Raw genomic sequence first — 12129 nt, forward strand, 5'->3', positions numbered from 1 at the left:
ACTAACTCAGTGAGCAAGGAGAGGTGTGGATGTTGTTTACCTCAACATTATCAAGGCGTTTGACATGGTTTCCCATAAAATCCTCACAGATAATCTGACAAAGTATGGGTTAGGTAAGCAGATAGTGAGGTGGACTGAAAACTGTGTGGTCAGTGGCCCAAAGTCCAGCTGGAGGTCAGTCAGTAGTGGTGTACCCCGGGGTGGATACTCGTGCCCATACTGTTTAACCTTTTCACTAATGACCTGGATAGTGGGTCAGAGCGCACCCTCGAGAAGTTTGCAGATCATACAAAGCTGGGAGGCATGGCTGGTGTGCCAGATGGGTGTGCCGCTGTTCAGAGGGACCTCAACAGGCTGAAGAAATGGGCAGACAGGAATCTCACGCAGTTCTACAAAGGTAAATGCGCAGTCCTGCCCCTGGGGAGGAACAACCCAGGCACCCATACACACTGGTGGCTCAGTGGCTGGAAAGCATCTTTGCTGACAAGGGCCTTGGGGTCCTTCCTGGTGGACACCAAGGTGACCATGAGCCAACAATGCACAGCAAAAAAGGCCAACAGTGTGCCGGGGTGTGTTAAGAAGAGCATTGCCAGCAGGCTGAGGGAGGTGATCCTTACCTCTACTCAGCCCTGGTGAGACAGGTGAGCAAAAAAGGTTTTAAGTTTCTCCACCCCATAGATGCTGCCACTTCACTTAACTAATGTCCTCTCAGTTTGAATTCATAGCATAACATGCATAAAAGATTGCCCGGGCAGAGAGACCCGTGTTACTGAATTAGTGTCTTGGTATACACACAAGAGCTTTGGTGAAAAAATGCCGTGTGTCTGGTACTTAAACGTGTACTAAAAATAAAAAGATCAAAAGAGTTAAAGAAAAGGTTATTTTCACTGAGACTGTAGGAGCTACATATGGATACAATTTACTCAGCTCACTACTGGGAATGAGTTATTAATCTCCTAGAGGGAGATTAAATGCCTGCTGTGTAGCTCTCCATTTAGAATTCAAAGTTCTTTTCAGCCACAGGTACTATGACCATGATCCAGGACCATAAGGATGAAGTGTTAAAAGAAGGAATGATTGACAAGATTCTCAGACAGAAACAGGTAGTCTGGAGATCCTTCAACAGAACAAGGAAAAGAACAGCATGCTGGAGAGAGGGCTTTTATGACAGGCATCTCCTGGGGAACACAACAAAAACCTGCAAACTTTACCACGCTATCTTACAGAATCCCTACCAAGGAATAAAACCATCCCCTGCCCTGGGTGAAAGCAAATTTAAAGCAGTCTGTTTATTCAGTCTGCAGCTTTTTTCCATTGTTCATTAAAATATGTTATTGTAGCACAAGTGGAATTCAGGAGGTGATCTCTCTGGCTGATGGTTTGATTGGTAAGAATATTAGACTTCAACTTTATCTCAGCAAATAATGGGCTCTCTCTGGAATAGCTGAAACTTTGACAGGAAGGAAGAGACATTAGTGGGAATTTCCCCTAGATAACAGTCCTTGGTTTATAGAAATCCTGTTCTATTATCTCTAAATACTATACAGACATAAATATACAGAGCAAGAGCATTTACTGTGCTGAATTTGGAAACACAGTGGTCTCCGCAAAAATCTTCAATATTTTTGTTTTACATACCTCTTTATACTCCAAATGGCAATCACAGACTGGGAGAAATTTAGAGACAAAAATACAGAACTTCTATTTTAACGGACTCAGCGTGTTTTCTAATTCTTTGCCTACTCCAGTTCTAGAAAGTGAAGCATATAGTCTACTTCTTTTTTGGAAAACTTTGCTAAGAGTGCAGAACAACTATAAATCCAGACCCCACTGTTTTTTATTTTTTTTTGTAAAAGGCTAGATTACTCTCTGGCTACGATTCCTATCTATAGTCAACTGTGCTTTTTGCTCTTTGATCAGGACTAGCTTACAACATACCAGGTGGAGGAAATTATCAATAGGTAGTTTGTAATTACATTACATGTAGAATGTGAGGGAAATGCATACTGGGAAATTTTATTTTATGTGAACGTTTTCTGAAATTTCTGTATCATAAAGCACACTGTTATTTCTGTATCAGTCTGGTTTTGTTCAATGTTGAATCTCTTTCTATGTATTTTTGTCAAAGGCTGCATATGACACTGCAGCTTGAAACCTGAGGAAACAAAAAATTGCAGAAAATACAAATAATTTTCCCTGTTATTTCCTTTATTGGTGAATACAACAAAAGTAAAATGCTCCGCACAAGGTCAGTATTAGCTATGTTTCACTTTTTATGACAGTTCTTTCCTTATAATTACATGAAAAAAATATAAAATAAGGAAGTTAATCAGTTCTCCATTGGGAAATGAAAATTTGCTGACAGACCCAAAGTGCATTTGCTTTTATTATAAGACATTATACTATGAAGCAATTCTGACTTAAAAGGATGCTTGTCATCCTTAGATGTTTTCCTTACTTGTTACGAATTGCTATTTAAATAGGGACAGTGTGCTGATATTACCATTTATCTTATTATACACTTCATTTAAGATAAAGCATATGAGAGCCTGTCAGGCAGTCCTTATTCAGGGAAAACTCTATTCTGTTTGGCAGGGATAGGACTACAAGACAATGAGAGATTCATTGTGTAAAGCATACTGAAGTTTCACATTTGAGATGCAATCCAGCAATGGGCCTCAGCAAAATGTTCTGATGATTTTACACTCATTGTACAGTATTTATTTTTTATTTCTAGAAGTTTCTAAAATTCAGAAGTTTATTTCTAAAATTTTTTAATGTTGCAAAAGGAGTGATACTATTAAAACCCATGACTTCTAAAAACCTGGAAAAATACTTTTAAGAATATCTGCTGCCGTCCTGGTGAGTGAATGAGCTCAGTAGTCCAGCTTTCCATGCTGCCTGTGCACATCTCTCATTGTTGGTCCATTGGGGCAGGAAGGAAGTGCCTGGGTTCAGTTCTTGGTGTTCTGTAAAGCTTCTATGAGAGCTTTGTTGTATTCTGTGACCAGCTTTCTCACGTTCTTCATTATTGGCTGGTAGTCACTCTCCTGACTTTTTGTTGCTATGACTGATTAAAAGAGTTAAGGAAACAAACTGCCAGTATAAATATTAGCATAATTAGAGATCATAAGGGAACCACAATACAGTAAGTTTCCTTCTGTGAAAACTGTCAAGGGTTGCAAATAATGGAAAAAACTGAAATTGGGTCTAAAAGATTTACACCAAGTTACTAGCTGCCATCTCATGCCAAGCATGGTAAAAGAGAGATTACATGCCTAAGCCAGTTTTGTTTTCATATATATATGCAATAGGTCCCTCGTGGGAGACTCTGCCCATTGTTACATTGCAAACAAAACCATTTCAAGGCACGCAACTATTTACAGCCATACAGTTTGGCACTTTAGAAGTCCAGCGACAAAAGTCCCAGTCCAAGAAAGCAGGACCTTTGTTTCCACTAGCCCACGCAGACATAAAACTCTGTATAAGGGTCTGCACTTGGGTAGGTAATACATTGTACCAAGTTAGGAGGTGCTTTTAATATCCTGATCAGCTTTTTCTCTTGGTTTGTTTTAGAGTTTTTTCTGTTAGAAAAAATAGGATCTAAGATTCTTGCCTTAATAAAATATTCCTGTAGATCCTTCTTCATAGAGGAGGTGGCTCCAATTACATTACGTTGTCCAAGACTTTTTTCAGATTTTTCTAAGAATTAGAGCATTTATCGGGTACAAGAAATGGGATGTGGGGTATATGAAGAAGGTAATGCTATATGCAGATCTTATGTTATTTTCTTTTTCCCCTGATGGCTAGGCTATTACAGAATGGCCTGAAATATATTCTTGTGCCGTTTTCTGAGACATGTAGCAATGCTACACACAACACTGGATGATACAGTCTAGTTTTGCTGTTACTTTTATCAACTACATTTGTACTATAATCAGATAACAGTGATTCTATGCATCTTTAAGATTTCAGATTTTTTGTTTCCTAAATAATTTTAAAGAAGTGAATTTATTGCAGTGAATTCAAAGTCCCTAGAATATAAAATAAAAGTGTAACTATGCCCTACTCAGATCTCTACAATAACTATGGAGAATAGTACAAGATAAGAAGAACCATCAGTTCTAATTAAAAAAACTTCAGTGCTTTTGCTAATTTCAAAAACTACCTTATGAAAGTCACTTGCAGCAAGTAAGACTTTGCTGATGTTTTGGAAGGTCTTATATGATTAGTGGAATCTAACTCTTTAATTAGCATCACATAATGAGAGCGCTACAATGCAGTTCCCCCATCCCAGCCCACTTTGCAGCTAAAGCATCTCCTTGTCATATCTTACCACATTTATCTGATTTTTTTCCCTCTAATATGCAATTCCTCTTTTATTTGATAAGAAATACATTAAATGCATACAATTTGTTGTTTACTTTTTCATCATTGATATTTATGGTGTTTTAAAACTGCAAAATACCAAGCCAAGTCACCATGCTATACAGATTTTCGAACAATGCTACACTTGCTGGATAATTTCAGATAAGACTGGACAGATGTGAAGATGATCTTCATATGAAACCTAATGGCAAAACTGACCCAACAGGAAAAACTCCAAACTGCAAGACAAATCTTATGCTTTAGGACCCCGTAAAATTGTTTCAGACAACAGATGCAAGTTTTGCTATATATAATATCTATCAGCTAACCAGACATTTGCAAAGCATCGCCTTTCCCCTCCTCCCCTGCCTCCTGCTCCCCATTCCGTCCTGTCTTATTCTGCTGGAGGAAACAGACTTCTTCCTCAATTAATACAGTGCATGAATTTTACTGTATTTCTTAAAGAAAGGGATACATTCCTTCATCATAAAGTTATTTTGCTCATGGTGCTGCCACTTCCTCTCCAAATTTGTAAGCTGAAAACACAAAAAGAGCCAAAAATGAAAACAATAATTATTACACATGTACTTCATACAAAGAATCTCCCAAAAATGTTGTATCAATACCTTGTACTATATCATCTGATAAGATCAAAGTTATTTCACAAAAAACCCACAGAAATGAGAAACAATGGCAAAAATATTTTTAAAGCTGCGAATGATTAACCTGTTTATAATTTAGCACTTCATACATCTATTTATGTAAAAGCACTGCATGCAACTGCAGTGGTAGATGGAAGAAAATCAGATGAGGATTCAAGACTTGTCATATAGGGAAATGTGTAAGCAAGTCAGAAGTAAAAAGGTGAGCACTGCAGGGAGATACTAACTCTCATTATACTTCATATCATTTAAATGATCTCTTCTTAAAATCAGCAAGATCTAAAATCACCAAAGATACAATATTTCCTGACACTGTCTTGGACTTTGAGCTATACAGAAGAAACTTCCTTAGTTCCATAGTTAAGTTTCCTGTCTGATGCCAGAAGCTGTGATAAGAACAGAGCTGCAGCGAGAAGATTGTAGGAGTGTGGGTTAAGTGCTGGCACTTCTTCAATACTTTCAGCATCAACAGGAAACTAACATGGACATTATATCGATGGCTGCTTCCTTACAATACAATTTTATAATATTTGTTTTTCTGATGCTACTGTTCAAGGCTCTGCATTTCAAGATATGCATATGTTATTTTTAAATGCAAAAACTGAAAATCATTCTGAGACTAAATTTCAGTGGAAACTAAGGTAATAAATTAGGAAAATATTGCAACATTTTACTTAAAAGCTTATTCTTAAGCTATAAGATATGAAAACAGTTGCTATATTACTCAAAATAAGTCTTACAGTGATGAATCAGTTATCTAGTGTACTGGTTCACAGCAAACATGGCAGTCATTTATTTCCACGATAAGATATTTGTGACCAATTATAATTTTTATTGTGCCCTTTGTAGATGTTGCTACATGCAATACAGCCAGTAAAGGAGCGTAGGTTTAAAATACTGTCTGATATATACCAAAGGAAATATTCAGTGCATTTTTATAGTAACTCCTTGAATGCCACAACCCATACAGTTGACTGCTTGCAAAATCGCCCAAACCCTCAAGATATGTAAACGCTATTTGTACTTCAAAATGCTTGATGCATGTCAACTAATCAGCTATTTTAAGATACACCTTTATTCACCCTTGTGATATTTACACTCATGACATAAAAAGCAAAGAAACAAATCCTTTTTGCACACATTGAAATAGAACTGCCACAGCTTAATGAACTGAAGAAATGCTGTACAACTACTATTTTATATAAACTTTTTAGCATCATTATGCAAGTAACTTAACACTGGCTGGGTATCCATTTCTGATTTACATAATAACTAGGAAAAAGAATCTGATCTTGGCATAAAAAATATACAATATCTGAAGTCTTGCAGACTTTGGCATGCAGCTTTAGGGATTTATATCATCACCCTAGAGTTAGCCCACAATGATCATACGCTACGAGTGTATACGTGCATGTCCTCATTTAGAGCTACACCCTCTCATCCGCTCCATAAAGTTCAGTCCAGAAGAAAGTTAACTTAAATATGTACAAATATCACCTTCAGCTTTTAACTGAATTAGAAAAAAGTAACAGTTCTAAAGGACAAAGATCTCAACAACCTGAAACAATAAAAATCAGTGAAATGCAGAGAAAATAATCAATTTTCATTTTTCAGCTTGTTTTGAGGTTATCTATTTTCCTTCTGTGCATTCAAACCTACATGCCAGGAAAGTCCTTTTGCCAAAATGACAGCCATTTATGGGTGTTTATAATGGAAGAATGAAAGCTGCTCAAGAGTTTATAAACATCACCTTTCCTGATTCACTTTTGCAATGTAAATGTAAATATACTCATATACCAAAGTGCCTTGGGTTTAAAGAAGTCTAACAAACCCTAAAACTTCAGTGGTCCACAAAGAGCAGAAGGATTGGAAAAAGGGAAATGCAATTAATAGTACAGGTTGCAAGAAAAAACTTACCACCATAACTTTAAAAGCAAAAGGGCTCTTATCTAATTAGTAGTGACTTTTTTTCCCTGTAGTTTCTTTCTAAGTTGGTCCTCAACACTCCTCAAGCAAAGGAAGGGCAAAAGGGGGACAATTCTGAGCAAGATTAGTACAAATACTTAAACAAAGGATTCGCACAATTTTGAAGCTCAGGAAGACCTCTGCCTAGTAACTTTGAAATCCAAAGCTTACAAGAAATTTATTGGCATGATATTAACTTTTGTTTGAAAACAGAAAATATAGCTATGCATTTGCAACACATAACTTTGAAAACTCCCTGAGAGGGAATAAACTGATTCTATCCATACAATGCATCATGTGTATGAGAAAACCGAAACTGTGATAGAAACAACTGAAGAGATAATATGTAGCTTGAGCTATACCTGAGAATGTGTCTCATTCTCTTGCAACTCTCTCTTTAGTGTCTCATACTCTGTATTCAAGTGTTCCATTATTGTCTTGAAAGCATGGCTACGTTTTGTTAATTTTTCTTTGTCATCCTGGAGTCTCTAGTTGGAAAAAAACCAACACAAACTGATTAATGGATGAGTTCATTTGCTGTGGCCTACAGACAAATTATTTTAATTCAGCTTTCAAGATGCTACTTTTTCTTCCTTTCAGAACAAGATCATATGCATAAAGCACCACAGAATCATAGAATCATTAAGGTTGGAAAAGACCTCTAAGATCATCGAGTCCAACCATCAACCCAACACCACCATGCCCACTAAACCATGTCCCTAAGTGCCTCATCTACACGTCTTTTAAATATTTCCAGGGATGGTGACTCAACCAAGAACTCATAAGGATTTTCTCTAGCAATGCATGCTCCCTCCTAAAGATAATATTCAATGGTTATAACCAAGTTGTAGGCTTAGACTATACTATATCAGCACAAGTGGGAATGCTGATGTTAAGAATTTGTAGGAAATTTATCACGTGAAATGGGAAGTGCTTTAGATGGAGTTTGTCTTGTCGAGCAAATACACACAGAATAGATTTTTCTTTTTTGTTTGGGTTCTGTGGTTAGATTGCTAAATTCAAACTTATGGGTAGTCATAAGTTACAGCAGAAAAGTTCAGATGAATCACTAAAATAAATGGGAAATTTTGTGGAAGGAAGTTATCAAAAGGTATCCAGCTGATAGCCTGCTACACGTACCTAGTTAGTAAGTCACATATATAAGCAGAGATTCATTTGGATTCATTTGCACTGCTGCGCACACCCAGTTTTCAGCTATCAGTCAGTATTCCCAGCCGCAGACCTGGATTCCCTTCCACTAGGTGCTCAAAACCACACAAATTCTGTATAATCCAAGGTTTCACTCCTTTCATTACCTTTTTCTTCTCTTCTCCTGATGCTTTCAGAGCTGGCAAATTATTATAGACCTCCAACTCAGCTTTTGTTTGTTCAATTTTGTCTTTAAGAGAAGCCAGTTCATCAACCATCTTGCCCTCCAAGAGTTCCATCTTCTGTAGGTCCATCTGCAGCTTTTGAGTCTCTAGATCACCAGATACACAATCTCTAATTAACAGTACTTTTTATTTCATAATACATTGCCCAGTATATAAACGTTTATGCTATACTGAAGCAATACAAACAGCTCCTGAATATTGTTCTGATTTTGACATTCATGAGAATGTTTATGTGAATGAAAGAAAAAAATTTGATCTTCACAATCATCCCATAAGTCAGATTCCTATATTACAATTACTGTATTATAGTCTGTAAGTGAAGAGTAATGAAAATGTGGTGATTTTCTATATCACAGTGTGGTGTTTCTATTGTTAAACTTGTTTATAGCACCAGTCAATTTCGAGTCTTAAAGCAGTGGTGATACCTTACAAAAAGTTGACTGCAATAATGCAGGCAATTAAATTATTTTTGTTAGTTTTGTAGCATTATGTTGTTTTTATTTACGTTGCTTGTATATATGATAAGACTTAGTTTTATGAGACTGAATAGCCAAATCTGCTTTAAACGTTCGCTCTATACAGGAAAACACTTCCGTATCTCCACGTAATAAGAACTGTCATAGCTTACAAAATGAGCATGTGCTACAATATACAGCATTTACTTCCAACAATCCTTTAAAAAGAAACAAGAGAGATATAGGTAATTAAAGAGGTTACAAGTATGGATGGATTCTGGTATGAGGAGAGATGTAACGACTGAAAGTGTTCAGACATGAGAAGCTTAAGAGAGGACACAATAAAGATACACAAAATAAAAAATATACTTTGATCCAGTTTTGGAGATGTTATCCACCCTGAGTGTGGAAGGACTAGATGTGGCTAGATGGTTTTCTGACCTGCAGCCTTGTCCTTGTATTTTCTTCATGTGCCTGAACATTTAAACACGTGGCTACCTGATCTTATTTTTCAGAGTTGTGTCTAACTCAGAAGAATGATACAAATAATGCAGGTTTTTTTCCTACATTCTAAAATACTAGGCAAAGTGGGCTATTGGGAGGGATAAGACAGCACAAAGAAACTTCTCTCAGCATAGACTATATATTTTGCTCACACACTCAGATTTGTGGTGATCACCTAGAAAAAGGGTAGAAGATTTTCCCCCCAACTTAACCAATGCAGTATAGATCTTTATGGCAGAAGGGAGTGGATGTGCGTATGTGGCAGAGGGATAGTTCACCTTTCCAAAAACCGTGGGTATGGTTTCCTTAGTGGAATTATTTGGGAAAATATCACCTGATCAAAACCCTGTCATAGCAAGATTTTGGTACGCATCTCTCCTTTTGTGTATTTATGCCATATACTCATTTTTAGAGTGAAATGTTGGCTTTAATCAACACTTCTGACTTATTACAGTCTGCTTTGGTGATTTCTTTAGGAACCTCAAAATAAAGAAAAAGACAAGCCAAGATTTTTGTGTATAATATGTAATTATCCTGAGGAATGCGCTTCCATAAGGTAAGATTGAAAGGGTCCTGTATGTGCAAAGAACATTTATATAAATACAAAAAATTTCCATACCAGTAAAAGGAAGGGTTTAAAAATAAAAAGTTTGGAACTGCATTGCATGTCTGTGATTCAATGTTTATGCTGCCTTCCACCCTAAAGGGCTTAAGAAAACACTTTGCCTGTGTCTAGAATATTTCATAACTGCCCATAGTTTCACTTTGAAGTTCCTGGTATTGGTCAATGTCAGATCCTAAAACACGACTGAACAGACCACAGCTCAACTTCTCTTGTTGCTACAGTGCTGTGGTTTAAAAACAGACAAATGCTTAAGGACCTTAACAAATTAGGGCTTTAACATTAAAAACAGTAAAAAAGAGGATTATAAAATAAAAATAATTCAAATTGGATAGAAATAGCAGAAAACAACTTTAGATTTTCTTAAGGATTTATTTACACCTAATCACAGCATTTTCACTTTTTATATAGTTGTTCTAATATTTATATTTTGTTATTTTAAAATAATACATAGTTGACTAATTGGGATTTATTTTACATGTAAAGAGTAATAACAATGTAAGTGCCAAAAAGCCAGAAAGGGTTCTTAAACTGTTCAATCTATATACTGATAAAAACTATGGTGAGGCAGCAATGGGCTGTTCCTATCCATTCACACTTCTCTGGAGAAAAGGGAAGAAACTGGAATTTTATCCTTATCCAGCAACAGCCTCAATGAAAAAACTCAAAACTAAAAAACCTCAAAACTTCTCTAGGGGAAGAGACAGGAAGAGGATGCAGCCCAGTTCCTTCTGATACGCCATGAAGTTGCAGCGTCTAGCAGGCAGTGTGTACACAGTAGCAAACCCTCAGACCAAACTACAGTGACCCAGGGAAATGTTTTTGGGAAACTATGCCATTAGCACTTTTGTTTACTCTTCATGGTTTCCTTTTCTTTTTCTTTTTTTTTTTTTTTTTTTTTAAAAGGGTTCTGCTGGTGGACTTTTTATATCTTTGTTATGGCAAGAAAATATGGAAATCCAGATTTTAATCACAACAAAAGAATCCTGAAGGTGCCTGTGCTATAATTCAAGTGTTACGAAGAACTTTAACTGTGCAAACTGAACATTTACTGTATTTTTTAAAGAATCTTAAGTTGTTTATTACAGTATCTGTGACTCCTTGCTTTCAGAAGTTTACTTATGAATCATTTAAATGATCTGCTGAAAATTATGTACTGTAACTTCCTTCTCTCCCCTTGCAAAGAAAGAAATATGTCTTTCAATAATGTCTCTATAGCACTATGTGCTTCTGGAACATCCTTATATTGTAAAGTAATAAAAATTGATGCTTACATGAAAGAACAAAAAGTCATATTTGAACTTGTAATGTCTGGCCCAGCTTTATAAACTATGCTAGAACTGCAAAATGAGTATTTGCGGAGAAGCAAACACTGAATGTTCAAACACACAACAGAACAATCAATTTCTGTAACATTTTGTGCATAACAATTTCTTATTTGCACGTAACTAATCTGAAGTTACAACACAGGCTCCTATTTTGAAAATTACTACCAAGTACAGCACGTAATAGCCTTCTAACAAAATGATTTATGGTTCTTAATTCCTGCCCCTTCCTTTCAGCCAAACAAACAAGGAAAGGCTTGCTGAACCAATAGTGATATTGGCAAAGGCTTAGAATTATGAGAACAATTCCACTATAAACAGTGCAAATAAAGAACTCAATAGATACTTGTTACGGAAATGAAAGAAAAATACTGTCTGCTTTTTGAAATTACAGGCAAGATACTGCAGATTCTTACACTTAATTTTAAGTATTTGAATATTCCACAATGAAGTCAAAATGAATATTCACTTTGCAGAATCAAAGACTGAGAATTTGAGAGCTATTCACTGTTGTTGCCCGTTATTCTCCCATGGTACATACCCCTTTAGAAAAGCACAAACCATAAGTAAGTGCTAATAAGAACTACATTTACAAATAATACATGGTTATATAACTGTGGAAGTCTCTACTTCAGTTTATTAAACACTATTTCAAGATTGTGAAAAATGTTTCTTTTGAGGTGAATTTTAGTAAAGTCAAACTTCTAGCTCAAAGAACTTTGCAGCCCTGTATTAAAATACAGCTGTTTAAAGTATATCTGTGGAAGTAAGCTGATCATTTCCTGATAATAATAAGTGAAATACTCCTGAGGAATATAAATAACTTGTTACCCA

At 36.1% G+C, this 12129-nt stretch overlaps 1 protein-coding gene across 1 annotated transcript in view; it reads right to left on the reverse strand.

Moving 5' to 3' along the window:
- Positions 1 to 2187: 2187 nt before the first annotated feature.
- Positions 2188 to 12129, reverse strand: part of IFT74 (intraflagellar transport 74) — a 42653-nt gene continuing 32711 nt past the window's right edge. Inside the window, exons 17-20 of the mRNA XM_076362255.1 lie at positions 8312 to 8475; positions 7358 to 7483; positions 4844 to 4904; positions 2188 to 3070 (exon numbers count right to left, since the gene is read on the reverse strand). Of these exons, the coding sequence (XP_076218370.1) occupies positions 2955 to 3070; positions 4844 to 4904; positions 7358 to 7483; positions 8312 to 8475 (467 nt within the window). The 3' untranslated portion in view covers positions 2188 to 2954. The remainder of the gene's footprint in view (positions 3071 to 4843; positions 4905 to 7357; positions 7484 to 8311; positions 8476 to 12129) is intronic.

Source organism: Aptenodytes patagonicus, chromosome Z (genome assembly GCF_965638725.1).
Source record: "Aptenodytes patagonicus chromosome Z, bAptPat1.pri.cur, whole genome shotgun sequence".
NCBI classification, from domain to species: Eukaryota; Metazoa; Chordata; class Aves; order Sphenisciformes; family Spheniscidae; genus Aptenodytes; species Aptenodytes patagonicus.